This window comes from Spermophilus citellus (genome assembly GCF_964194105.1).
Source record: "Spermophilus citellus genome assembly, chromosome: 18".
In the NCBI taxonomy this organism is placed as follows: domain Eukaryota; kingdom Metazoa; phylum Chordata; class Mammalia; order Rodentia; family Sciuridae; genus Spermophilus; species Spermophilus citellus.
In genome coordinates, this window is record NC_138200.1 from 60,629,252 (window position 1) to 60,656,719 (window position 27,468).

Below are 27,468 nucleotides of genomic sequence, written 5' to 3' on the forward strand. Positions count from 1 at the left end.
GCCCAGCAATGATGCTGACGTGTTTAACATTGGTTGATGAATGAAGTCTGTGTCACATACTCTGTGTCTGATAGACATTATTGTGGGGAGACGATGCTGAGGCATAGGACATTAGAGAGACCACCCATACTTGATAAAACTTTCTGAATGGAGTCCACCGTTCAGACTCCATGACTCCCCCCACGGGTAAAATACCCTAACATCACAAGCATCATGGACAGGATGTGCTACTCTGTCGTGACATAGACAAGAAATCAAGATAATGCCTGCAGGAACAACAGAAAAAGTGAAAAGTGGAACCAGGATGTACTGTGCTCCTACTGTGTGCCTGGAACTAGATCAAGCTTAGAAATCTTCTGGGGGAGACCATTCATTGCTCCCTGCCTTCTCTCTCTCTCTCTCTCTCTCTCTCTCTCTCTCTCTCTCTCTCTTCTCTCTCTCTCTCTCTCTCTCTCTCTTTAAATTTCAGCCATACTAGCTATCATAACGCATTTGTCCCTGAACTTCTAGACTTTCCAACAACTTCCTTCTTAGCTTCCTGCTTTCATCCTCTCTCTTCTTCTGGGTTAGCTCACACACTCCTATGTGTGCCAAGGAGCTTCCTTCTTAGGACTGAGAAAGGTAGCAGCCTTTACCTCTGGTGGCCTCGCTTTAGCAAACCTCAGTGCAGAGACAAAACTTTGCTCCTAATTTCCATATTTCAAGGAAGGAATCTGATTGGCCCTTTGTGGATCACATCCCAGTTTCTGGAGTTTGCCCTTTCCTCCCAAGGGAATGAAGAGCTGAGGTTGACCACGTGTGTGTCTCCTGCCTCCTACTCTGGCCTGAGAGAGCAGAGGCATCATGATTGACAGCCCAACAGGAACAAAGGTGTGTGTGTGTGTGTGTGTGTGTGTGTGTGTGTGTCTGTGTGTCTGTGTGTGGAAGAAGGAGGGGCAGGTATTCTAAAACCAGTACAGGGCAGTGACCAGGAGATGGGACTGGTGACACACACACTGGACTGGTCATAGTGGGAGCCATCACAAGCAGATAGCTGGTGGTCTTCTACAGCAGAAAAAGTTCAGGATCAGCAGGGTTTGGAGAACAGAGCTCATTTCCTATCCTAGGATCTTACATTTCTCAGTGCAAAGTCATTGAATTTCATTAAATAACATAGGCACTGTTTTAAATGTCAAGGCCATTGCCTTTTAGATCTCTGTGGTGATCTTGGAAATTCTGGAAACGTTATCAGCAGTGGACTGTTGATGCTAAGCATGGTGCTTGGTTAACAGTCAGCACTCCATAAGTGTTCACAGGATGAGTAAGTACACTGCCGGCTTTCTCCATATAGTGAATATGACCTTCCTGATCTAACAAGTGGCCATTCGGGTGAGAGTGACCTCAAGGTCCCCTCCCCATCTCAACAACTTTCTCCAACAAGAAACCTCAACCTCTCTAGCATTTTTCCCCAGTAAGAAGCCACCCTCTCCCAAGACCTCCAGCTTGCAGGTCTTTGAGGGAGTGAGCCCTTGGAAGAGCAAACACCAAGGAGCCGGCTTTCAGGCAGTCAGTCCCATCTCTTCTAACACAGCCCGTTCGCCCGCAGCCAGACACTCCCTCTCTGTGCTCTGTAATAACTGCTTTCCCTCGGCTGGGAACGCAGGTCTCTGATTCCCAAGATGCGCTGTAATTTTCTCCTTGTTGACATCTGGCTCCACCAAGTGCTGGAGGCCACGGCTCTCAGCAAAAACCCACTGTGCCTCTTCTGATGACTGTCATTCCAAGAACACTCGCCCCAGCACTCCCACAAGGCTCCTACCTGGGGACCTTGGGTCCCTCCCGCTTGGATGCTACAACACAATTTTAAAACCAACAGCATTTCCCTGACTCTGCCCCAGGCCCCCCAGCCTCCCTCCAGCACCTCCAGAGAGTGGGAGGCAATTCTGAGGGCATGCTCAGAGGTCTTTAGAAACACAGGCTCCTGGTTCCCATTGATTCTGAGCCTTTCCTCTCGCCCTATTCTGATATCCCCATTTTTTTCTCCACTCAGGATGGAGTCAGACTCCACCTGTCTGAGGTGAATTTGAGGATGTTCTTATCACCAACTTGTATCATTATTAGCATCATAATAGCCGGAGCAAGTACGCCTTGGGTATATAAGGGTTCCGAACACATTCTTACGAGAACCAACATTTTACAGATGAAGACATGGGATCAGACAGGTAGGAGGACTTCAGATCACACAGCTAAGTATGTAACAATGAATCCCACCATTATGTGTAATGATAATGGACCAATAAAAACCATGGGAAAAAAAGATCACATAGCTAATAAGACGGAGAGCTGGGATTTGAGTCAGAGTGTGTCTTCCCAGCAGTGGCTACACCTTCATTAAAAAAAAAACAATTGGGGGGCTGGGGATGTGGCTCAAGCGGTAGCGCGCTCGCCTGGCATGTGTGCGGCCCGGGTTCGATCCTCAGCACCACATACAAACAAAGATGTTGTGTCCGCCGAAAATTAAAAAATAAATATTAAAAAATTCTCTCTCTCTCTTAAAAAATTTTTTTTAAATATATCTTCTTTTCACTGTTCTGTCCTAGACACAAACCCTTGGAGTGGGAAGATAGTCTGAGAGTTGGCAAATATTACATTCAGTAATTTAATTTCTCACCGTACATGCACACAATACCATTTACCCAGAAGGCAGAGGAAGGAGGATCACAAGTTTCAAGTCCAGCCTGAACAGTTTAGCAAGGTTCTGTCTCAGTTAAAAAACAAAAAGGACTGGGGATGTAGTTCAATGGTAACGCCCCCCTGGATTCAATCCCCAGTTCCTAGTGGGGAAAGTATCAGAATCTGTTTTTTTTTTCATGTTGCCATAGACTTCTTCACCCAAGCTTATGTTCTTAAACCTACTCTTCCCTTTAGGGTGGGTTCCGTTGTTCCTAGGAGACTTGGCTGCTCTTCATGCACACACGTGTGTGGTGGGCAGCTCCCGGCCCAGGCGGTGTGAGTCCCGAGATCCCCAGGAGCTCTAACAAGACCTTCAGCAGTGCACATGCCATAGCCCTTTCTCTTCCCAGCACAGTCACACTTCATCTTTGAACAGGGATCTATCGATTTATAGACATTCTTTTTTTAAAAAAGAAGGAACCCATGTCTAGGATCAGAAAAAAAAAAATGGCTTTTCATTTATGTATGCTGTGCCTACCTCAATCAGCGAATGGGGAGCTATTAAACCCACCATTCCTATGATTGGTGGGATTAATTTTGCAGTTGGAGTCTCTTTAACATCCCAGCTAAATTCACCAGCATTGTTCAAACTGGGGACCTGTGGCTCAAAGTTGTGCAGTCAGAACTGGGGACGTATCACACAGCCATCGAGATGCCACCTTCCTGAGATGGTCTTTTCAGGTTCAAGGACCTTCCCTGTCTGATCATAGAGGAACAATAGTCAGGGCCTTTGGAACTTCTACTTCATAGGAAATAAAGAGCAAAGGCATTTGTCACGCTGCAGTCCTCTTTGAGACTCTGTCTCTGTCCTCAGCCAACAACACTATGGAGAGCTTCTCTCCTTTCCTGCACTCTCAATGGTGTTTCTTGTTCTTGGTCTTTTTTCCTCTTGTTTCCCTAAGGTAGCTGGAGGAGAAATCCAAATTCTGCATTTTTTTTGAAAAGTACCGTCAAACCGTGGAGTCTTTAGAAGACATAAAAGCTGGGTCCCTGAGTGCAGGAGAGAATTTCTCAAATATGTTTTCCTACATTCATCTCTCCAGACCTTCTCCCCTGCTCTCCTCCAGCTCTCCCAGGCTTTCAAATCTTGTATCTTTGTTCACCTTTCACATTTATTTCTTACCTTCCAAGAGTAAATCTTTGCTCTCTCCAAAGCACAGCAATCAAGCAGCCTGCGACCTTCTCAGTTCCCTTACCATTACCCCAGTGCACATGATGCTGCCAGCCCCGTGTGGCCGAGAGAAAATCCCTCTAGGAAGGCAAAGGAAGGGGAGTGCTCAGTCACTCCTAGGCGTTTTCCTATGTGCTTCTCCAGCAGAGGAACACTGTTTGCCGGCCCCTCTGTGCCCTGTCCAAGCATGGAATGTGGAAACATAGGTGTCTAGTGGTGCTTCTAATCTAGAGGGAAGACAGGAGGAGTGATTCTGCTACTGTCACCTTCTTAGGCTAATTCAGTTAGATTCCAATTGGCCAAAAATTAAAGTTTAGTCCTTAGTGACACTAACCCATTGCCAGCATTCCAGTACCCACACGTGGCCAGTGGCTGCCATATTGGACGAATGCTGAACGTTTCCATCATCACAGAATGTTCCATTGCACATTGTTGTAATCTTCACCACCCCCCTTTTCCCCTAGAGAAACAACTGTTTTACTAACCATTATTTTTTATCAACTGCAATGTCTTAGGAAATAACATTCACATTATAGCAAAAATGGACTGTTTCTCCATGATGATCCTGCCCCCTCTGTGGCTGAATGGAAAAATCAAGCTGAGGTCACTCTGTACTGTCTTTCCTCCTCCATGGAGAGATGGGGTGGAGCTGGAGAGTCAGGGAATGGGAGCAGAGGACACACTTGTTCCTAGGGAATTCTTTCCTGATCGCAGTAAAGTGACTTAGTAACTACTGTCTCTGTGCTAGCTCTGACCCTTAAATGGCCTCCTCTTGTGGAACTGTCTTAGTGTGTAATCATTTATTTGCTGATCTCTGAACTCTGGGAAGCACAGATGGCATCATCTCTGTTGTAACATCACTGCCCAACCAAGCCCCCAAACACAGAGAGTCTGTTGAATTTAAGTCGGATGAGATTGCATGTTCTGTGCAGCCAATCACTGCCAAGTGCCCATTTGAAATCAATGCCTTGGTCACCATCAACATGGAGCGTAGAGATGCTAACCTTGTCAGGAGCCAGCAAAGGTTGGTTTTGGCATCAGGGAGAGCTTGTGTTGGACCTGCCTGTACTAGGCTTTTCTGTTTCTGTTGAAAACTGACTCTAGATGTTCATATTCTACATACGTCTACTTGGCTATTTCGTTCTGTGTTGGAAATACTACTGAAGTGTGTTTTGAATAGTAATTTGGACATAAGATCTGAATATATTTCCTTTCTCAGACACAGTAGCAACAGAGGATTTGTACAACCATTTCCCAAACTATATTATCCTCATTATCACTGCATCTGTTATGGAGAAAGGGATTTGGGTGGGGGCAACAACAGCAGTATTTACTTAGTAAGTAAAGATTATGAGGAAGCATCAAATGCATCAGAGAATTTCCTATGTCTTACATGGATGCAAGATTGTTTTTATTTAAATGTAGTGGCTAGGGAGGGTTTGCAGGGTTAGGAGGGAACCAGTGTCAAGAGCCACGGACCAGCAATGGGCAGAAGGGGGTCAGGGCACCCTTAACACATTCTTTCTGCCCTGGGATGGAACCGGGTGACTTCTCTATCCTGCCATCCATCCAGGGCACTCTATCGGTCTTCAAATAAGATGCTGTATGAGATTTGCACATAAGGGATTTTGGTTTGGACCCTGAGTGTTTTCCTTTCAAAGCAGATTGTTCTGTAGACTTGAGATAACAAAACGGGTGCTCGAACAAACCAACAAAGAGAAAGCAAAACTTGTGAACGTATTTTCTGAGATCAATCAATGCCTATTTCCATAGGCATTTTCAAGGTATCAGTTGAGATTAAGAAACAGAAACAGAAGCTACGGTTCTCAGGATATGAGGAAATGGATCAACTTCGGCTTCTCTGACCCCATATGGATTGGAGTCAAGTGCTTTGATGAACATATTATCAGCAAGACAAGATCAGAATGAAGAAGGGCTCCCCTTATTTTCCCACTGCTTTTGCTTTGTCAAAGCCTCACATTGGGTCTGTTTGGTTCATCCCAGAGCTGGCAGAAACTGTCACAAATTCCGGGGTCATTAATGCCCACCTGCAGGAGGCTGGTGAAAGCTTCCCATTTGGAATTCAACTGTGTTTTCCCTGATGCCCACATCTCCCCCAGAATACTGTGACCTTAACTTTCCACAAACATGTAAAAAACCTGAACTGCGGTTTTTCATATATCTTTTCCCCAACAGTGTACCAATCCTGCAGGCCTTCAGGTAATTCATCCATCTGCTAACGTTTTCCATTTTATTTTTCCTTAGTCCCTTCCTTGATTCCTTGAGCTCTTTAATTCCTTCATTTCTCTTTCATTCTTTCGGGTCTCTCTTTAAAGATCTCATGGTCTTCTTTGACTTCATACAATTTGTTGTAAGAAACACTCGATCTTTCTTCCTCAGGGACCACCATGCAAAGGAACCCATAAATGTTCACTGTGAGTGACAAATATCTGTAGCCATAAGAGAATAAAACCCCCAAAGGGGAAATCATACCACCACTCTTGTAGCAGGTGGTAGATATATCACCCAGAGTATTATCTTAGGACCTCTGTGCTTATTCTTCCAGTTACTGGGAGTGATGGCTATTGACAGCTCCCCCCGTCCCCTCCTGAGGAGTTGCCCTCCACTTCAAGAAGCCTTCTTGCCCCAAACTGCATCCCCTCCGTGGGTGCAGCCTCAACCCATCACCAGTTGATGGAGGGGTGCTAGTGCCCTTGCTTTGATTCAGAATCACTCAAGGGGCCATACTAGCCCAAGAAGTTTCCATGGATGAGCTGAAACCTCTTCATTAGTATATCAGAGCCTTCTATCTCTGCGTAGTCCAGCTTCCCTCCCGCTGATCTAGATACTGCTTCCTAGAACACTCCCTATCAGACCTGCATGCAGACCAGACTTTGTGTCTGTTTCCCAGGGAACCTGACCTTTAATGCCTTCTTTGTGTGATGATGAAGAAGAAGATGATAATGATGATGACGACGACAACAGCAGCTCATACTTCTGAGCATCTACTGTATGCAAGTTACTCTGTCCAACATATATTGTCATCTTCAATCTGTGCCAACATCCCTAGGATTTTTTTGAGATGGAAAACACTGAGGCTGAAGGACGTCAAGCACCCCACCTGAGAAGGAGCCAAAAAGCCAAAGCTAAGGAGTAAACTTAGCTCTGATGGTTGCAGAGGACCAGTAGGACTATTCTTTTGGAAACTTTCTGGAGGTTAATGTTTTGACTTCGTGGTTCTATTGTATCTTAGCCACACTTCGTGGTCACTCAGGTACCACTTTGACCCATGATTGAACTCTTCACATCATGCTATAATCACCTTTTATGGTTTTGCTTTCCTGTGAGAATTTCAAATTTGTTAATCTGGGGTATTCAGTACCTAGGATACCGCTTGGTACACAGTAGGTGCTCAACGTGCTAGTTAAGTACAGAGGTGTGCATGGTGTGGATATGAGAGGTCCCCCAAAGCTCCTGTGTTGTGCAGGAATATTCAGAGGTGAAATCATTAGATCGTGTGAGCTGTAACCTAGTTTCGATGGACTAACAGGGTGGGAACTGTAGGTAGGTGAGGCATGGCTGGAGGAAACAGCCCACTGGTGGAGTATTCTGGAAGAATTCATCTTCCTTGTGGCCCCTTCCCCTCTCCCTCTCTCTGCCTCCTGCTTACCATGAATCACAGAGGCGCACTCCTCCACCAGGCCTGTCTGCCATGATGTTCTGCCTCACCTTGGCTCCAGAGCCATGGATTCAGCCTACCATGAACTGAATCTCTGAACTCTTGGCCCCAAATAAGCTTTTCCTCCTCTAAGTTGTCCTCGACAGGTATTTTGGTCACAGTGATGAAAAACTGACTAAAAGAAGGTCTCATTTATGTAACTTGGGATACTTAGTGATGCTCTTTCAACAGGAAAGCAAAGTTCAGTAGTAGAGTGCGGTATTCAAGAGCACAGATGCTAAATCCACATTGCTTACGTTGACATAGTGACTTTGCAAACCTAGATGTGCCTTGATTTTGTTCTCTGTAAAGTAAGGATAGTATTGTTTGCCTCTTAGCATTGTTTATGGGTGGCATAAAAATTAAATGATATCATGCACATAAAACACTTAGCCTCATGCCTGATACATACTGGTTGTAGAGGACCACTAGGGCTCTTCTTTTGTAAACACCTCGTAAATATCATACATTCAGTTACTAGCCACAGATCAATTCCTTTTATCCCAATGCTCCACCATTAGGAAAACCGGTATGGGGTTTTTCAGATTTCTTCTAGCTTCTTGGGGCCCCTCCAAAAGTCGCAAGGTCCTGTGGAAGAGCCCTTTCAGGAAGGATCGAACCCTTCTTGAACATTTCTCTTCATGGGAAAAGCTGACATTGGGCCAGTAGTGGTCCTTCATGACCTCTATGGCAATGAGAATATGTCTAAGCTTAAAGAGATGCTCAGACCTGGAGTTGGGAAATGCACATTTAGGAAAAAAACAACATGCCCACACCATCATGAGGATCCTGACAGGCATCCAAAGGCTCAAGGGGAAGCCCCTCTGCTTGGAAATTACTACTATGGAGGGTGGGAATTGATTGTCGTGACCCACCAAGAGCAGGCCTCAGGGTCTTTACTGAGTACATATTATTTATTACACATGCATTCAACATGTCTTGGAGGTTATTTCATAGAATCATAAGAGCTCATGATTTGAAGAAATTTCAGATGTCAGCTAGCCTTATATTTTATATTTCCTCCATGACAACTTCTATAGAATTCATAAAACCCACTTGGGAACCAGGAATGTGATAGCCAGTCCACTATTTTTATCAGCACTTTGGACGCAGAAGTCAATGGCATGATAACCACATTTTCAGAGGATACAAATCCAAGAGGCAGAACCAACTTTTTGGATGAAAGAATTAGGATCCAAGAAATAGAAGAACAAATTAGAATGATGAATCTAACCTAATAAGATTACAGTTAACAAGATAAATATCCTCTTCTGGACTAGGACCAAAATGTTCAATTGCCCTCAAAGACACTGAGAGAGCTTTTAATTTTCATTTTTATATCTATCTAATGATCATCTATTAATATTTACCCTATCTCCTTCTAAAAAGGGCTTGAATTAGCTTAAGAAGAAATGATAGACCAGCTGGTCACCAAGCAGGGCCCCAGATCAACAGCCTCAGCATCACCTAGAAACTTTTTAGAAGTGTAACACCTGGGACATTACCTCAGACCTAGAGTCAGGACTTGGAGGGAGAGCCCTACAATCTGGGTTTTGACTGTAATCTCAGCAGCTCAGGAGGTTGAGGCAGGAAGATGAAAAGTTCAAAGCCAGCCTCAGCAAAAATGAGGAGCTAAGCAACTCAGTGAGACTCTGTCTCTAAATACAATACAAAATAGGGCTGGGGATGTGGCTCACTGGTTAAGTGCCCCTGAGTTCAATCCTCAGTACCCACCCTGCAAAAATAAGTCTTTTGGGGAATTCTTGTGCACAGTAAATTTTGAAAACCACTGTAAGAGGTCATCAGATATTTAAATAGGAAATTCCAGAGGATTCAGAAGTTGCAGTGACAATTGAGCAAGCAGTAAGATGACAGAACAAATGTCATCACAGAACAAATTTATCAACACAAATTTGGCGCTGAGCATTCAAACAGCTAACACAAAGAAAAATTCATAACAGCGTATACACAAGACCAGGCCTGAAAGCTTCCTACAGCCAGCCTGTGTGCTGAGATTTGGTAAAAAAATTCCCTCTGTCTTCATAAAGAAGTGAACACACATCGTAACCCATGGTATGCTCAGCTGTATCCCTGCAGTAGTAAAAAATGGCTTAGGAAGGTTATTTCTCTGTAATCTGCATCTTAATTGGGCCAACGATGGGCCAAGATGGGATTTCTATTGAGAATAAGATCAACATGTATTTGGGGTGCTCTGTTGATCTGTGTCCATAAACAAGTAACTTAAAGGAAAAAGGGGATTTTTATCATTGTGGGGTTTTTTTTATTGTTGTTATTTTGGTGGTTCTAGGGATTGAACCTAGGGCCTTGTGCATGTGAGGCAAGCACCCTACCAACTGTGATATATCCCCATCTGGGGATATGGTCTGACAGTGTTTGGATCCCTATGGTTAGAGCTGAGGTTACTGACAACCTGATGAAAGATTAGAATAGAAAGAATCCCACAATTCTTTCCTGTGGGCAATCCCTGCCTTCCTTTCACCAGAATAAAAGGACCTTCCCCATGGCCACTTGTCTCTTCTTTGGTAATCTCCTCCTTTGGATCAATTTTTATTTCAAGTTGGAATATTAATGAACTGTAGCTGGACTGCTTGGTATGTCATTCACTTATGCTATCTTTAAAGAAATAATTTGTGTCTTCATTTGAGATTATACGCATATAAAATTTCACATATCTCAAATGACAAGTTTGGGGCAAAGAATACACGTCAGAGTACTATGATTTATAAATCATAGATAGAGATAAGGGAATGACAGCCCAGGGGTCAGAAACACGAGCTGATAGTCATGTAGCCATGGCTTATCTTCTCAGTTCCAGTACCTATTCTGTGATCTTGGGCAAGGTGGACGTGAAAATGGTCCACATTTGGCATCTGACACGTAGCGTGGTCATGGTGGGAGCAGTGCTTGTTGACTTTGGCAGAACACAAAATGAGAACATTGAACTTCTTTCATGAGACATCACAGGTGACATCCCTCCCTTAACACAAGGTACAAAGTACAAAGTGAGGATGCTGCGTCTAGATTCTGGCTCCTCCATGGAGTCTGAGCATCCGATTCAGACCCCCACAACCCTCCGTCTCTGCACTTTGGCTCTGATAATGTTGTAAGCAGAACCCACAGAATAAAGGACCATCAAGCAAACAGCGCAGAACACGGGGAAGGCTTCAGAAACTTTGCCACGGTCCTAGCTGATGGGCAGCAGAACAGAGGCTGAAACCCATGCCCCTACATCACATTCGTTCACCAGTTTTTCTTGGTCTTCTTGCCCCTGACTCTTAAAATTTTTGAATTTAGTAACATTTGATTTACCTCCATTTGAGATTTCACCGCGTCCTGGAATGCACAATAGCAAGGATCTGAAGACTCTGACTCAAGTTTCGGCTTTGTCACATACTAATTGTGCTGCCTTTAGCAAGTCACTCATCTTCTGCGGGTCTTAGTGTTCACGCCTTAATGTGAACAATAACATCTGCACTTGTTGCTTTTCTGGAGTCATTACAAAGTTTGATGAGATTTGTATGAAAGCTTCGTGTAAGCTGTGCTGTTCTATGCAAATGTGAGAAAGTGTTATTTATTACGAGGACTGCCCCACCCCCACCCCCCCACCGATTTCCCTGTGTCTTCTGCCACATGCCTGCAGATTCCTCCTCCTTTTTAGAATCTTCCCCCTCCCCAAGGGTCCTTTTCTCAAATTTTTGCCTTTACTCCTTCAGGATGCTTCATCTCAATAATAACTCTTTATACATAGCCTCTGACTAATAATGTAACAGAAGAAGAAAAATAAAAGTCTTATTAATTAAAATTATACCAATCTTTGAGAAATATGGGATCACCTAGCAGAACATTATGCCAAGTACTATCTGATGCTATTTTGTTTGCATTGATCTCAAATGTTTAAGAGTTGTATACAAATTAAGCAAGAGAGGTGTCTGAAGATTACCCCCATGTGCTCCTGAGTCACTAGATGTAGTCATGGCCACCCCCGGAAGTTTTCAGCTAAAAATCAAATTATCTTAGCGAATACTAGAAACTGTAACTGTGGGGGTGGAGAGCTTGACAGACTCCTGTGTTTTTCTGTTGTGGTGGAAAAATGAACCATTTGATCCAAGTGTAAGCCTATAGGCTTTGTTGTCTGTGTGACCTTGTCTTAATATTGCTAAACAATGTTACTTATTTTGTTTGAAAAAAAAAAGTTAACAATGTCCCAATGAAGTATTGGAGGTAATTGAATTATGGTACTTTGGTTTATTTCTTCTAATCCATGCAAAGAGATTCCATTGTAAAGACACATGTATTAAAAGGAGACAGAGGGCAGGAGGCACAATGGAGCTGGCCTCACCAAGGCCAGGGCTGGACTTTCCCATTCTAGGTCACTCCACAGTGGAAGTTGGCCACTTGTCCCCCATACAGGTGTAGGGTGGACTTTGACCTCTTGTGTTTTTCCTTTTGTTTAGTTTCTCCTCCTACTGGCTTTGGCCCTTCGGTTTCCCCAATGCTCAGCTCAGCTAAGTCCCTCCAGTTCAATTCTGTCATTCAACATCCTTTGCGTGACTAAGTTGTTCTCTTGCTGTGTGTTTCTCCATTCATAGCTTTAGAGAGATCACCCAGTTCTGGGACCAGTAGAAGATTGTTGTGTAGGGGGTCAAGTTTACACTGTGCTTGAGTTCAGATCCCGACCTGCGCATTTTCTGAAGATGCGACCTTAAGCACATCTTAAGATGAAGGTTGCTTCATCTGTGTCTCGGGCTTCCTCATCTGAAAAATGGGTTCGCTGATTCAGAATTCACAGGAGTATTATTGATTCATAAATAACAAAAGTAAAGTACTGGGCACAGTTCCTGCCACAAACTAACCCTTCAGCAAATGCTAGCTGTAGTGAGGAGAAAGGCATCCTGATGGGGGTCTGATACAACCTTACCAATCATTCGCCTCCTTCCTTTGTGTTGAAGCAGATGGCACTGTCCCATCCCCATCTCTCAGAATACGCCTGCTTCCCAAAAATAGGTGGCATTCACCAAGATCTGGTGGAGCTGCCCAACACTTGATTAAGACCACAGGAAGCCACTGGCTTCTATCAAGTTAGCCTTAGGCCTCTTCCAGGAGACTAAGTGGCTGGCTGTCTGTTTCCAGCCACCAGAAGCAGCTCATGCTGATGGTGTTAAAAAGGCCCAACTGGGCAGTGTGGTGCCCTAGGATGAAGCCTTCTCCAGGGGAGGCCGTATTTGCAGACCTGTGAAGTGATTTCTTCTGACATTTCCACATCGGGAGGGGAAGCCCCAAGATTTCACGTGAAGGAAAACACAGGGAGCTAAAGTAGGCGTGGGGTGAGATGGAGTGTTTGCTTTGGGCCATAGAAATTCCTTGGGTTGTTCTGCAGTGATGCTTTATGGAAAGGCGCCGGTTCACAGCACTGAGGGCGACAGGTAGCCAAAGGCTCGCCAGCCGTTTTTAACAGGACACAGCTCCTGCCTCCTTCAGGGCTGCTGTGCATCTAAAGGCTCCCTGTGCACCCTGACTGTGCGGGGCTACATGCGTCCTTCCCTTCTTTTTCACAGCCCTGGAAGCAGGGGCTGCCACACCCTCATTTTACAGATGGGAAGCCGAAGCACAGGGAGGCTGAGCTGCTTTCCCATGGTCATGGTCACGTGGGTTGAAGTGGTCGAGTCGGGAATTGTACTCTGTTCTTCCAGGTTGTTTATTAGAGAATATTTTGGTGCATAAATGACCTAAATAACTTTTTGCCACCAAAGCAGGACCTTTGTAAGTCCACATGTGCATTTCAGAAATATATATGTGACAAAGGAATTCGTGTTTAACCTGGGAGTGCAAAGTTTTGAATATGGATGGCGATTTCTTCATCCAGCAGACGTTACTTAAGTATCAACTTTACTGATTATTCAGGGCCCACTCTGTGCCAGGTGCTCTGGAAGCCAAGCAATACAAGGTCTGCAGCTGCTTTCAAGGGGGCACCCTTAGGAGAGGTGCCAGCTAAGGCAGCCTGTGAAACTTGCCGATTCACTCTCAGCAAGACCTTGAGACAGTGGTGGCTTTGAACCCACCCTTAAAGCCATCCTTCTTGCCTTTATCCATTCTGTGTGGATGAGATCAGTGAGCAAGGACAGGTAGGTAGGACTGGATGCTTTCCTCCCGAGAGGACAGGGAAGGAAGGAGCAAGATAGGCTTAAAAGTTCCGGTCGCCTCACTTGGAAGGGAACCTGTGGCCAGATGCTGATGAGCCCTGGCTTGCACTGAAGAGTTTGGTTTCTGTAACCCAAGTCTTTCTCAGATGGAGGCTTATGAAAATAAGAAGCACATTAGAACCATATCTGTTGGAAAAATGCAAGTTGGATGGGACGTGTTCCCCCATGTGACTAGCAAGTAGGTGCTAAGTGCAATCCCCAATAGTAGTTCTAGAAAATAAAATCATTGGTAGCATCATTGGAATCCAGTATCAAGGATCAAGATATGTTGGAATCGATCTATCAAAGATGACTTTGATATATTTAATAACTTCCTTATTTCAAAAGTACTGTTAATAGAAAATACCGGATAACATCTCTCCTCCAGAGGAAGCTTGGAGTTTTGAAGCAGACACTTCAGTCTTCCCGCATCCATTGGGACACCCCTTGATCTCTCCTCTTTGAGTCTCTCTCCTGTCCAGAATGGAGTACAGCCTCCTGATGGCTCACAGGCACCATCCTGTTTCTGCACAGCGCTGGCCTGGGTGTGTGCCGTGAGGGAGGAGAGTTGCCTAGTTATTTTGAGGCCTTTTAAAATTAGGTCTCCTTTCTCTTTCTCTCTTACTCACAGATTGGCTGGTGGCCATGGTGTCTGGCCGCTGTCCACGTGTCTGCTTGTAAACAGTTGCTAGTACATTTTTTACCCTTGATCAAGTGCTCGGGTGTCTAATGACCAGGCTAGTCGATATGTGTTTTTAAAAATAAGAGTTAACAGACTCCGAGGGAGAACAAAGGGGCTCTTTTGAACTAGGAACGGCAGCTATTTTCACCGCTAGAAAAAGCACTACTTCTCTGTGTAGAGATAATTGAATTTTGTATTATTAGTGACATTTACATAGTGGCATTACTATGAGGGATGCTTTGGCGGCAAGGAAGGAAGGAAAGAAGGAAAGGAGGGAGGGAGAGAAGGTGGGGAGAGAGGAAGAAAAGAAAGCCATGCCGGTGCTGGGTTTTGGTGGCTGGATTAATCTCATTTTGCATTTCTCTCTTTTCACGTTTGCTGTTTGCAGTGGTTTGAACTTCATTGACTTGATGGTGCGACAAGGGAATATTGACAACCCTCCCAAGACTCCCCTGGTGCCCGGATTCGAGTGTTCTGGGATCGTTGAAGCTCTGGGAGACAGCGTGAAGGGATACGAGGTATTGTTTTGACGCTGCCTTAAAGAGTCATCTCCCTCTGGAATCCAGGGAGACAATACGAGATTAGGCGGAAACATGCTTGGAGTCATTAGGCCTGGTGTTATTCTCGTCATCTTATTATTCGGTATTATTAACAACGCTTGTAGCGATAGGACTTTCCAAAGACCTCACGCCTCTCTCGTGTACTGTTTTGGTTGCTTCTAGTAGTACTTTGGATAAGTGAGCAGCATGAATCTCCTCTTCCCCTTTATTCATGTAATGTAGCTATTGAATCAGTGTCTGGACTTGGATTAGCTAAGGGGCATGGCTCCTTGCCCCACCTGCCACTTACCATTACCTTGGGCTCAAAATTACAAAGCTCAAACATTCCAGAGGGGGGCGGGGAATAACCTCTGTATTTTATAATTTGGTTCCTTTAAATATTTATTCAACATACACATTTATCATTTATAAATCCTTACCTACTATAGGAATAAGGGAAGTAACATTTTGGTATGAAGAGATCTTAAGTCAAAGAGTAGGGGTGCTTAACAATGAGACAGAGTTGGCCATGGATTGATGGCTTCTGAGAAGGACAGTGGGTAAAAAAAGGTTTGTTATTATGTTATTCTGACCACTTTTGTTTATGTTCAAAATTTTCCATAATAAAACTTTTTTTAAAAAAATTGTGAAAAATGCATGACCCTTTCTACCATTATGCAAAGCAAACAGAATAAGGTCTATACAAACTCAACACTATGGACACATCACTTGCCTAAAATTATAATATTTTGGAGTCAGAAAAATCAATGCAAATCACGAACAAGAGCGCTCAGTCATAACTAAGTCTTCCCAGGGGAAATGGGAGGGATCTCATACCTGAGAAGCCACCAGAACCAGAACCATAGAGAAGTTATCTTGTAGAACCCTGCAAGGTAAAGTCATTATCACCCCTGAGGGTCAGAAAGGTTCAGTAATTTCCTGCGAGGTCAGAAGGGTAGTGAGTGGCAGTAGAACCTGGATTTGTCACCAGAGCCTTTTTACATGCCTAGAATTTCAGTCTTGACCCCAACCCCCAAGTGCCGCAGCACTAAATACGAGAAAGAACTGAAGGCGCATCCTATAAAGTCCATTGCCAGAGTGCCCTTCAGAGCATCTGAGCCTCGTTGTATTCTGAAAATATTAATATGCCTCAAATTCCTTATAATGAATGTCCAGAAATCTCATCCCACTTATCACTTTTCTGGTCAATGGCTTCCAGATAATACAGTAGAAAAATACTGAGAAAGAAGAAAATGAGTTTTTTCTTTCTTTCTTTCTCTGTCTTTCACATGACTTTTACATTTTCTGTCCCCAGGTAAGCAGTATAACCAGAGACACACACTCTCTCCCTGAAAGAACTGCCTTAGGAGATTATCTGTTCTTAACTCCTACACATGACCTAGAAGGAAAGCCCTTCCTACTCACTCTATTAGTCCTTGAATAAATAACCACGGAATAAATAACCGGTGATCTCAGAAGAAAACAGAGAACAGGGGCGTTATTAGACTCCGTGTAGAGGGCTAACTTACTAAACTTGTTGATGTCTATTTTTCCTCTAAATATGATTTATCTGCTCATTAGCCCTGGATTCTTACTATCAAACGCACCCCTGAACTCTCTTTTCACCAATGCGGTTTTTTTGGTTTTTTTTCTTTTTTGCCCAGAAATAAATAAAAGAAGCCGCCTCCACATTCCCAGTTAGAGGGTGATGTGGGAGAAAGCTGCACTAATCCCCGCTGTGTGATTTCAAGATTTGCAGTCATGCTGGGGATGGAGTTCCAGGCAGAGCACAACAGCCTGCTGGAGACCTCTCTTGCTCTGATCAGTTGAGGCCCAGCAGTAAAGGAGTAGCTTCAGCTCACTGACGCAAATCAAGAGGGATTTCTGTTTCTTAGCAGAAATAAATAATACGGTGACTGAGTTAAATATTTACATACATACTGTATCATCAGACTCGGAGGTTGAGGCTGTGGCCTGGCCACATTTGTGGTCCGGAGAATGGACAGGAATGAGTGTCAGTCTGGGAGTGGTCAGTCGGCCTGCATTGTCCCTTCATTTCACTCTCTTGCCATCGGGGCCATTGCTGCTCTGTAGCACTGAGTGAAGAAGAGGAGGCCAGTGTGCGCCCTGGTTACCATCCGGTCCAGACCCTTGCAGAGAAGTTGATCACTGACCTTCGGGGACAACTTCTCCTTCCTCTCAGTTCCTTAGTTCTTCCACCTCATGACACAGAGTGAGTCTTTGTTTAACCTTTGATCGGTGATCTGTGAATTCCATGAGATGAGGAACCGGTCTGCTTTTAAGAGTTACCATGTTTTGCTCTTTCCTCATTTTTCTTAACTGTAGCTAAACATCTTCTTAAGACGCACCCCTTTTATTAACATACCCATTTTAGGACTGAGGAAACTGAGACCTAAAGAGTTCAACTAATGTTCTCAGATTTCATAGCTTCCCCTGTTGCACATCCGCCTATTACTTTATGGTTTTTTGTAGCATTTATCTCAGGTTTAATAAATTAATTATTTGTATCTGGAGTCAGATGATCTGGATTCCAGGTCTGGCCCTGCTGCTCTCTGGCTCTGTGACCTTGAGCATGGGATTTAACCTCTCTTTGCCTCCATTTAAATGCCTGTATAATCTACGTCCACTCATCTGAATGATGGGGTCATTGCAGAACTATGTCAAAAGAGGCTTATGTTTTTGTTAGATGGGGGTAGAAGAGAAATACTAAGCTACAAGGAAAATAAAACTGTCTTTCACTGTCTCAAGTGAAAAAGAATACATTTCTTTCACTGTCCCTAGAGGATTAAGGCAGGTTGAACTTCCACCTGGATCTTGGAGGAGACGACAGCAGGTGTGGTGATTCCTAGGGTTTTCTTGACTCTCCCTGAACAGAAATATTTGCAATGAGAAATCTCATGGCCTTTCCCGAGGCCACTACAGCTGGACAGGCCAGAGCCACTGTAGACTCCCCGCAGATTCAGCAAGAACACGTGTCTAGCTGAAGACACCCCCTTGGGAGGAAAGGAAAGAGACCTCGCCGATGTTGTGCCTTCGAGCTTGAGCTCTGTGGAATGTTTCTGATAGTTTCTGGATCTTTTCCTGGGAAGTAAGAAAAGGCCTCACACTAGCATTGGTGGCCAGGGAAGGTGGACATCCCCCTTTGCAATGTGAAGAAGAAGGGGTCTGGTTGGACCAAAGAAAAGCTCTGGAGTGGGACAGACCTGGACTGGAATTCTTCCAGTTTTGTTCTTTAGACTCAACTTCCCCATCATAATAATAGTTTATGACTATTCATGAAGTTCAAGAATTTCATGAGTTCTTTTGGGAATTATATGAAGTCATATAAAGAAAGGCACTTAGCCCAGATGAAGGAGTATGTTGGATTCTCTGTAAATGTCACTTATCATTTTTAATATCAGTAGCTCCTAGCAGCCCTGCCCCAGCAGAGTTCCTGGAGTTCTAAGCAAGGCCAGACAGTGATTTTCCCTGCGGATTCAGAGACACTTCCTTTGAGACTATTGGAAGAATAGAACTGCCCTTATTCTCCCACACCTCCCCCACCCCCATAGAGAAGTTAGACCAGGGTCAATTACTCACAATCATCAATCCATTTCTCTCTACAAACCAAGCACTGCACCATGCCTTGAGAATCCTTGGGCCAAAAAGCCCCAGTCTCTGCCTGGTGAGAGCTCACTCTTTAGAGGAGAGAGCCAATCACGTAAAAGGATAGCTCCTGACAATGATCAGCACAAGAACAAAGGGCTGCCTAAGGGGTTGGATGAACTTTAGTTGAAGTCCTGTGTTCACCACTTACAGCTGTGAGGTCTTGGGAAAGTTTCTCAGCTACTCTGAGCTTTGATTCCCAGTCTGTCAGAGGGAGCATGATAAAGGTATCACCACGTAGGATTGCTTGAGGATAAAACACAGTAATACGGCCTACATACTTATTCTAGCACAAAGGACACACTTCATACATACAAACACTAGAAATGCTAAAAAGAGTGGCTGGTTCTGGCTTTGTGGGAAGGAAGGTCATCAGGGAAAAGGGGATATCTGAGCTGAGTGTTGAAGGAAAGCAAAGATTTGCCTCAATGAAGGAAGATAGGGAAGGCCAGCTGCAGGAGAAGCAGGCACAGAGCCCCAGTGCTGTGAGAAACCTCTCTAGGCTTTTCCTGGGGGGGTTTCCAAGATGGCCACAGGGCAGAGGCAGGTGTGGGTACTGGACAGGCACCGGGGCTGAGCCCGCCTTTCTCCCTTTCTCAGGTGGTCTTAACTCCCACCCACACCGCCACTTTGTCATTTTAGGCTGATGTTCTTAGCTGTCCCCTCTCTGGGACAGACTAATGCCACTGTCAAGGTGGAGGGCCACCCCCTTCCAGTATCTGAGTTTCCCGGTTATTTATGGGCTGGGGAGGGGGGAGAGAAGGCAGCAGCTGGGAACCAGGCCACAGAGAGCACACAGGTAAATCCACAAACTCTTCCCATCCACAGCCTCCGGGAGAGTTTGGGACAGGAGGAGACCAAACTTCCCAGGATGAGGAGGAGAGACTCAAGGAGGCAGTCAGAGACTCCTCCCTGCCCAACTGTCAGGTCACCATGCTGATTTCTTACCACTTTCAGAGCTAGCCGACCAGGCCTGGCCCTGATTCTGTTGCTAGCAAACACACTGGGGCAGAGTGATTTGCTACTGTGGTTCAGGTGTCTCTCTAGAACTCCGGCCCCTGAGGGTATGCCTTGGCACCTGGAGTGGAGATGCCCAGGCTCACACATAATGTTACTGCCGCTGTCCACACCTGTCTCATCCACTTGAACTCTTCATTACCCGGGTCTGAGGGATGCCAGGATTGGTGAGCCGTCTTTCTGCTTCAGCATTCCCAGGCTGGATGGCAAGTGGGTCCTTGTAGGCACACTGAGGCTATGGCAACCCTACTCCAAAGTACACAGAACTGGCAGTCTGGCCAATCCCCAGGGAGCCAGGGAGCTTACCTCCAAGTGACTCTCGCATCCCCAGGCTCCCATCTACTCTCCCCCACTCACACACAATATGATCTTATTATCTTTGGATCACTGTCTGAAATATCACCACCACAGCTTCATTCTCTACTAACATATCCTTTCCAAAAGGATTCACCTTCTAAGCCCTGTCACCCACATTGCTTGCCACATGAAATTTTCAGGGAATATGAACAGTTTGAAAGCACGAATTGTACCTCATTTATAATTGTATCTCCAGTCCCTAGAACCCAAGAACAGAAGGGGCTTAATAAGTAATCCTGGCAGGGGATCATTGTGGTGTCATGAGAAGATATTTGGAATTCAACAGGACTTAGGCTGGTTGTTTGTAGCCCAGAGACTTAACCTGTCTCAGTCTCAGTTTCTTATGTGTTATTGGGGACAGTATCCCATAAAGCTGTCATGTATACTGAACAAGTGACATCAAATGAAGATCACAGAGTGTGGTGTGTTATTATCGTATAGTAAATGGTAGCTTTTCTGTTGTGATAAACTGTGCACATGGAAAAACCTCTGAGTAGAAATCCAGTCTCCAGCAGGGCTATAAGTCTCTCATCTTGGACTATGGGGACTGAAATTCTGGAGAAGTCTTAAAGGAAGTGCACAGGTTGGCCAGGGGCAAGGTGTGTTATCTTCTCCCTTCTCTGGATGTGCCAGGACTGTTCTGGCCTCTTGCTGCCCCCCTAAATGATGTTCAGAATTTCAAGGGGAGAACGGGTCCTCAACCTCCCAGCTTCCCTGGTTCTAGGAATGAGGCAGTTATCCAGAGCTAAAAATAAGTTGCATAACTTGTGAAACTTGAATAGTAGTTTGAGATTTTCCTGCAAATTTATTAAGGAGTTATCTGTTTCATCAAAGAGTAAAAGGCAACCGAACTCAGAAGAATTTGGATGGAAGTCCCAAATATATGAATTAGGAAGAAAAATAATGATATTATGTACCATGGACAGCTCCAAATGTTTTAGTCCTCCTTGGCCCTCTGTCATGAGCTAGCCTTCATTAACCCTGTATTTCCCTGTGCCCAGATCGGGGACCGTGTCATGGCCTTTGTCAATTACAACGCCTGGGCTGAAGTGGTCTGCACGCCAGTGGAGTTTGTCTACAAGATCCCAGATGACATGAGCTTCTCCGAGGCCGCCGCGTTCCCCATGAACTTCGTCACAGCATACATGATGCTCTTTGAAGTTGCCAACCTGCGGGAGGGGATGTCTGTGCTTGTGCATTCGGCTGGTGGTGGAGTGGTAAGTTGGCTCAGTTTCCTCAAGGTCAAATAGGGAAGTGGACTGATACCCAACTGAAGATTGGGTTCTTGTGTGAGTTAGGCATTAGTGGAAGTCATCTATAGCTCTGGGGGTCCCTCGGGGATGGCAGAGCCCCAATAGATGATTGCATTGGTAGAAACCATCCTAGAGGGTTTCTCTGGAGGTGAGGAAGCTCTCCGGGTGGCATGTGAGGATACAGTGGTGTCTGAGCTGGTTTCTGTCGAGAAGCACTCTCAGTCACGGAATCAGGATGAAATGGTGCGTCAGTCATGGTGAGATGACTTGTCAATAATGTAGGAAGCATTTCGAATGCACTGCCAAAATTTTCAGTAAATTGCACTGGACTTGAGATGGTACCTACCTTACTGACATTTTCATTCATTTGTGTTCTGGTATATTTTCTTGAGTGGGAGAAGGGAAGACAGAGATTATACTGGCACCCTGGGAACTGCACATAAACCCAAGTACACCCACGAGAACAGTTGCACATAAGTGGACTTTGTATATCATCTCTCTGATGTGTCTTTGCCAAAGGACAAAATAGTAGAAATAGAAATTGTTGTTCTGGAGTTGGGGGATGGCCGAAATTTCTCCACTGGTTTGACTGTCTCAGTGTATGTCATATGTCCCCATATGGCAAGGACAGTATGTCCACCAGTCTGCAGGGGTTGGGATGGAATTCTAGGCTTTCTGAGAGTAGGAAGTGTTGCTCACTAACTTGACACTTATTTATTAAACATTCACCATGTTCTAGACACTGGATGTAGAGATCAAAAGAGAAGGTTCTGACATGTCATGTGACAGGGTTTAAGGGGTTCTTAGAGTTGGTGATTCTGTGGTTTGATGAACTCAGAGATGAACTCTTTCGATGGAGTCTATCTCAGAGATATTTTCACTGGAGATTTTGCTCACATTGATTTTTAAAAAAAAAATCATGGCTTTTTACAGCTATCAAAACCTTATGTGTGTAAAGCACATTTCTGTTTTTCATTTCTAAGAAAACAAGCTCACGTTCAAAACCACGAAGGCAAAGCTATGAAAGCTTAGGAATGCCTTAAGAATAGTATCTTCAATCATTTAGCAAATTTGCTGATGTCTTTTGACCGTGAGTAAAGACATAATAAAAGCTAAATATCCCTTAGAAAAGAAATGGATTTCAGTTCCAGCAATCTACGAGCAGCACGCCAGCCATTTAGAACACTGGCATTTACAAGCTCAGCGTGCTCAGCATGCAGAGTGCAGAAGTGTTCTCATAGGCTCAGCATAAGCTCCCCACTCTACCCCGATGCTGGACTCAGTCCTGCATGCTCAGTGTCTATACCTTGGCACTGATGACTTTCATTTTTTAATTTTTTTTTTAATTTTTCCGCTTGTGTGTGTGTTTCTGGAACAAAGAGTAACAGGGGTATTGGTTTCACATAGAGAAAAAAAAAAATCCTGGCAATAACAGAAGTTTTTACCTTGCCTTCTTCTGGGCTTACAGACACTATCAACAATAAGAAGGAAAATATAAAACAGGCAAAGGAACTGGGGGGGAGAGAGACAAGAGGGGAGGAAAGTAAACTAATCATATAATTCAGGTTATGGTGTCTAAAGGTATTTTTAGAGGGACAGTTTTGTGTCTAGTCTTCCTAATGGTGGCGAAAATGGGGGAAAATGGTCCTCCATGTGAGCCTGTGTTCACGTGATGGAATGCAAAGCCTTTACTAGAGAAAGCCATAGCTAGTAATGTGTTGTGACACTGGAATAATATTTCTATGTGGTTTCCTATAAGAAATATGTGCTGAAAGGCAGTGGATAGCCTAACTGAAATTGTTATAGTAAATGCAACTGTTTCCATGAATCTTTTTCTTATGCTCTATTCCCACCATAGTCCAATAGCATCAAAATAAAGAAAAATGTAATGAGAGCAAATACTCTAAGGCCCAAAGGATATGGTCTGGCTTAATCTATGCACAGAGGTTAAAGGTATAGTTGGGCCACCTGTCTCTCAGGTAGGGGGTCTTCTTGAGTAGCAGTCTTCCCACCAGGATTTGGAGGAGGTGTGTAGCAGTGCAGGGTCACCATTAGCCATAACCATTGCAGACCCATGTATGTGAACACTGAACTGAGCTGGTATGGGGTGGACACTTTGTTACAAAAATGAGGGAGTCCTAAGTGGAGTCCCACGGTGGAAAGAGCAGAGTCCCCTCAGTTTGAATCAAATTCCTCCCAAGAGGATCCCCGGCCCCTGTTCTCATGGTGGCGGGAGCCTCTGTTGGGTACATTTCTATATATTATCTGTGACACTCTGGAGAGGAATGGTGCTTCCCTTTGCTGTTGTTAGATCTCTGAAGTGCAGCCACCAGCTACATGGCTGCTGCCGTAGGCAGGTAACGCCCCCTGCACACCTCCACATCTGGATGCCCAGCACCTGTCAGTACATGGCAAAAGGAATTAAAGATGTAATGGAGGGCAAGACCTGGAGATGGACTGTGTTGAATTATGCAGTTGGGCCCAGTGTAACCAGAAGGGTCCTTCAAGGTGGAAACGGGGGTGGAGTAGGCAGAAAAGTCAGAGACTTGAAATGCTCCACTGCTGGCTCCCATCATGGAGGATGGGGCAATGAGCCAAGGAATGCAGGTGGCCTCTAGATGATAGAAGAGACAGGAAATGGATTCCCTTCTGGAGCCTTCAGAAGGAGCACAACCCAGCTATCACCACGATTTTCGCCAAATGAAGCCCATTTTGAGTTTCAGACCTCCAGAATGGTAACATAATAAATTTTTCAGAGCCACTAAGCTTGTGGCAATTTGTTACAGTGGCAAGGAAACTAACACATCCACGGTGACATGGGACTCATGTCAGGAACTCATGCCACCCTCCATTGTCTCTGTGGAGAGACCACCGAGGCCTGCAAAAAATGCCAGGAGCAAATATCAGAGCTAGGATTTGTTCCCGGATGTGACAATTCCAAACCCATCATCCCTTCCACTCAGAAGCCCAGGGTGTTGGGAGAACATGGATCGTTCACTCCTTCACTTATCCTTTCATTTAGTGAGTATTTATCCAACCTCTACCTCGTGCTAAGTACAGACGTTTAGAAGAGCCGAGAGACGATGGCCCAGCTCTTCATTCTAACCCGATGTGGAGGAGATGACAAGAGATGAAGCCTAATTTAGATAAAGTTGCCTAAATCGGGTTTATACAGAGAGTGTGTGGTCCTAATGGCACCAAGATTCCTGTTTGATTTGCATCAAAGGCTGGGATGGGGAATTTGCAGACAGCAAGTGAGTTATGCCAAGCTCCGCTGTGACTTTGGGGAGCTTTAATTTGGCATTGGCAAGAACTTCAGTGAAGAGCAGGATGCGCTGTCCCTGAATTGCCCAGATGCCTCCACTGTCCTGTCACAACTCTGAACCCATTGCTTTGCCCTGACTGGAGCAGGACCAGATGGGCTGGGATGGTAATGCCCCTAATCGAATCTTCAGAAACTGCTGGAAAATTGGCTCAGAGTCCCCTCAAAGGGGAAGTAACCAAATAAGCAGTGGCATGGGACTCATGTCAGGAACGTCACCAGGTTTTGCTGCCAATTCCGTTTAACAGGACTTGCCAGCGAGGCAGCGGTGCCTGGGAGGCTGTGTACAGAGGCCTGCTCCATTTCTGGAGGGGGGCGCTGTGGTGGCTGCGAGGCTGTCTGCAGCTACAGTCGACATGTGACGCTTTCTAGTTCCCAGGGTCCTTTCCTTTATCACTGTACCACCCAAGGCAGCCAGCGCTGTGGACAGTGAGCGTCGCTCCCATTTGACAGAAGAGAGAGCTGAGAGAGAGAGAAGCTGGAGCGGTGTGAAGGTCAGGCCAGAAGGGGCTGCTGAGCCTGTGTCTGATGCCCTTGCTGCTCTACTCAGCCCTGCAGCAGCTGGTAGATGAGGAGATAAGATGTGCCTCCCTCCAACACCTCTTCAGGAAGTGGCTCTGGGAGGGTAACCCAAGACTGTCATCTTCCCCTCCAGCCACACCCAGCTGCTCACTCTGCTCAGAACCCACCAAGCTCTTTGAACCTCTCTGCCTTTTCACATACTGCTGCTTCTTTCCAGAAAGGTCTTCTCTGCTAGGTCAAGTTCCACCCACTCTGAGAAGCCATACTGAACTTCTTGGTGTGGGTAACCTTAACCTTGCTTGAAAGCTGCAGGAGAATCCTTCTAGATTATCATGGAGTCATTTTCTGGGCAACATTTCTTGGCCAGAGCTGTATCTTCCAGATGCATGGTTGGGTGTTAGGAATAACCCAAATTCAACCCTCAGCCCTATCATTTATTAGCTGGGTGCATGTGTGGGCAACTTAATTTCTGTAAAATGGAAGTGACAACGTGTACATCATTATCAGCATAATACCTGACGCGTAGTCTATAAATGGCAAGGAGAGAATGGAGGGAGTGGGAGAGGGATAAAGTGGAAAAGAGGGAGAGAGAGAGAGAGAGAAAGAATTCTTTGTATATAACCTTGGACCCAAAGTAGGGACAGAGTAAATTGAATGATTTCTGGCCAATTATTTGAGGCTAAAAAAAAGACACTGCTTCCCTGTGTATATTGCACTTCCTGAGATGACACAAAGAGAAGGCCCTTCGCTTCTGTAATATTCTTTCTCCCAACCTATAACCACAGTTTAATCATGATAAAACATCATGCAGGCACAAATTGGAGAAATTCTATAAGACATCTGACCCATATTCCTCAAAACTTTCAAGGTCATGGAAAACAAAGAAAGATTAAGGAACTGTCACAGACCAGAAGAGACAAAGGAGTCATGGAAACTAAAAGCAATATGGTAGCCTGAATTGGATCCCGAAACAGAAAATGGGCCTTAGTGGAAAAACTTATTCAATTCAAGTAAAGTCTGTGATTTAGCTCATATTATGGTGTTAATCCCCCAGTTTTGGAAAGCATACCAGAGCAGTGTAAGGCATTACCATCAGGGAAATCTGGGCAAAGTTTATATGGGAAATCTCCATACAAAAATATTTCAAGATAAAGAGTTAGAGGGAAAGACAGTCAGAAGATGCTATTTTAGCCAGTCCAGTGGATTCTTGGCTAAGGCAAATTCCTTCTGGAATTGTCTCACCTCCACTTGGGCAGACGTCTCTACCCCGGGCCAAGCACTGTTTCCCTGTTCCTCACCAAGAGAACCGTTGAGAGACACCCTAAAAACATTTAGCTCCTCTCATCTGGCTCCAACTGCAAATCGCAAGAAGGATGGAATGGAGAGTCTCTGAGGTCTTCTCCACAGGTACCCAGCTAGGAGGAAGAGCTGGAGGCTGAGGTCCCGCTCTGATTACAGCCCTGGGCTGGGAGAGGCAAGCACAGCCAACTCGAGAGTTAAGTGGCCAGTGATTAAATTCTATTCATTATGGACGAGGCATTTCCCTGTGTCATTCAAACCCTGTAGAAGGAGCCACACAGAAGGAAGACAGGAGAGTATACAAAGGGACCTTGGGGGCCTCCTCCACACCCTCTGGGGCCCAGGCGCTGGTGGTCACCTGAATGAATGACTCTACAAGTTTTAACATTAAACCCTGAGAACACGGAGCGAGCACTGATCCTCAGCGTGTTGAAGGGTTTAGGCACATAGAAGTGGTGCACAGTTTTGGCAGAAAAGACTCGGCCGCCTGCAGTTTTACTGTAGGAGTGTCCTTAGTTGAAAACAAAACCATGGGTGATTGTGAAAGGCACCGACACTTACCCAGCCAGCTCTTCTTCAACGTGCCACCGAGAGTTTCCAAGTCCTATGATTCATGGGTTCATACCCTCAGTCAGCACATGAGTAATGAGGGCCTACTGTGTTCAAGACATAAGGCGCTGGGAATTCAACAGAGAACAGACGGGTTCTTTGCTTTCAACAAGTCCTATAAATCACAGGTGACCACTTAAATCACATGGTCACATGGATGACTTTGTGATGTGCTAGGAAAGAGACGCAAGTAGATATGAATGTTTATAACAAAACATGACCTGGCCTACAGTGGGGTGTGGAATCAGAGATCAGCTTTCCCTGCAAGTGGCATTTGTAGTGCAACCTAAGATGATAAGCAGATGGACTGGACAAGGGTACAGGTGGGTGGCATGCGTGAGAGGGTGGGGCTTCTTAGTGTGGAGGTGGGCTGAGCTTTTAAAACAAGTTTAAGGGGGGTG

The 27,468-nt window shown here is 45.0% G+C and overlaps 2 protein-coding genes across 2 annotated transcripts in view; one reads left to right on the forward strand and one right to left on the reverse strand.

The window, feature by feature from the left end:
* Positions 1-27,468, reverse strand: part of ADAMTS18 (ADAM metallopeptidase with thrombospondin type 1 motif 18) — a 618,263-nt gene that overhangs the window by 465,661 nt on the left and 125,134 nt on the right. The window lies entirely within an intron of this gene.
* VAT1L (vesicle amine transport 1 like) overlaps positions 1-27,468 on the forward strand; it is a 141,634-nt gene that overhangs the window by 8,527 nt on the left and 105,639 nt on the right. The window contains exons 2-3 of the mRNA XM_081274867.1: positions 14,872-15,001; positions 21,064-21,279. Of these exons, the coding sequence (XP_081130993.1) occupies positions 14,872-15,001; positions 21,064-21,279 (346 nt within the window). The remainder of the gene's footprint in view (positions 1-14,871; positions 15,002-21,063; positions 21,280-27,468) is intronic.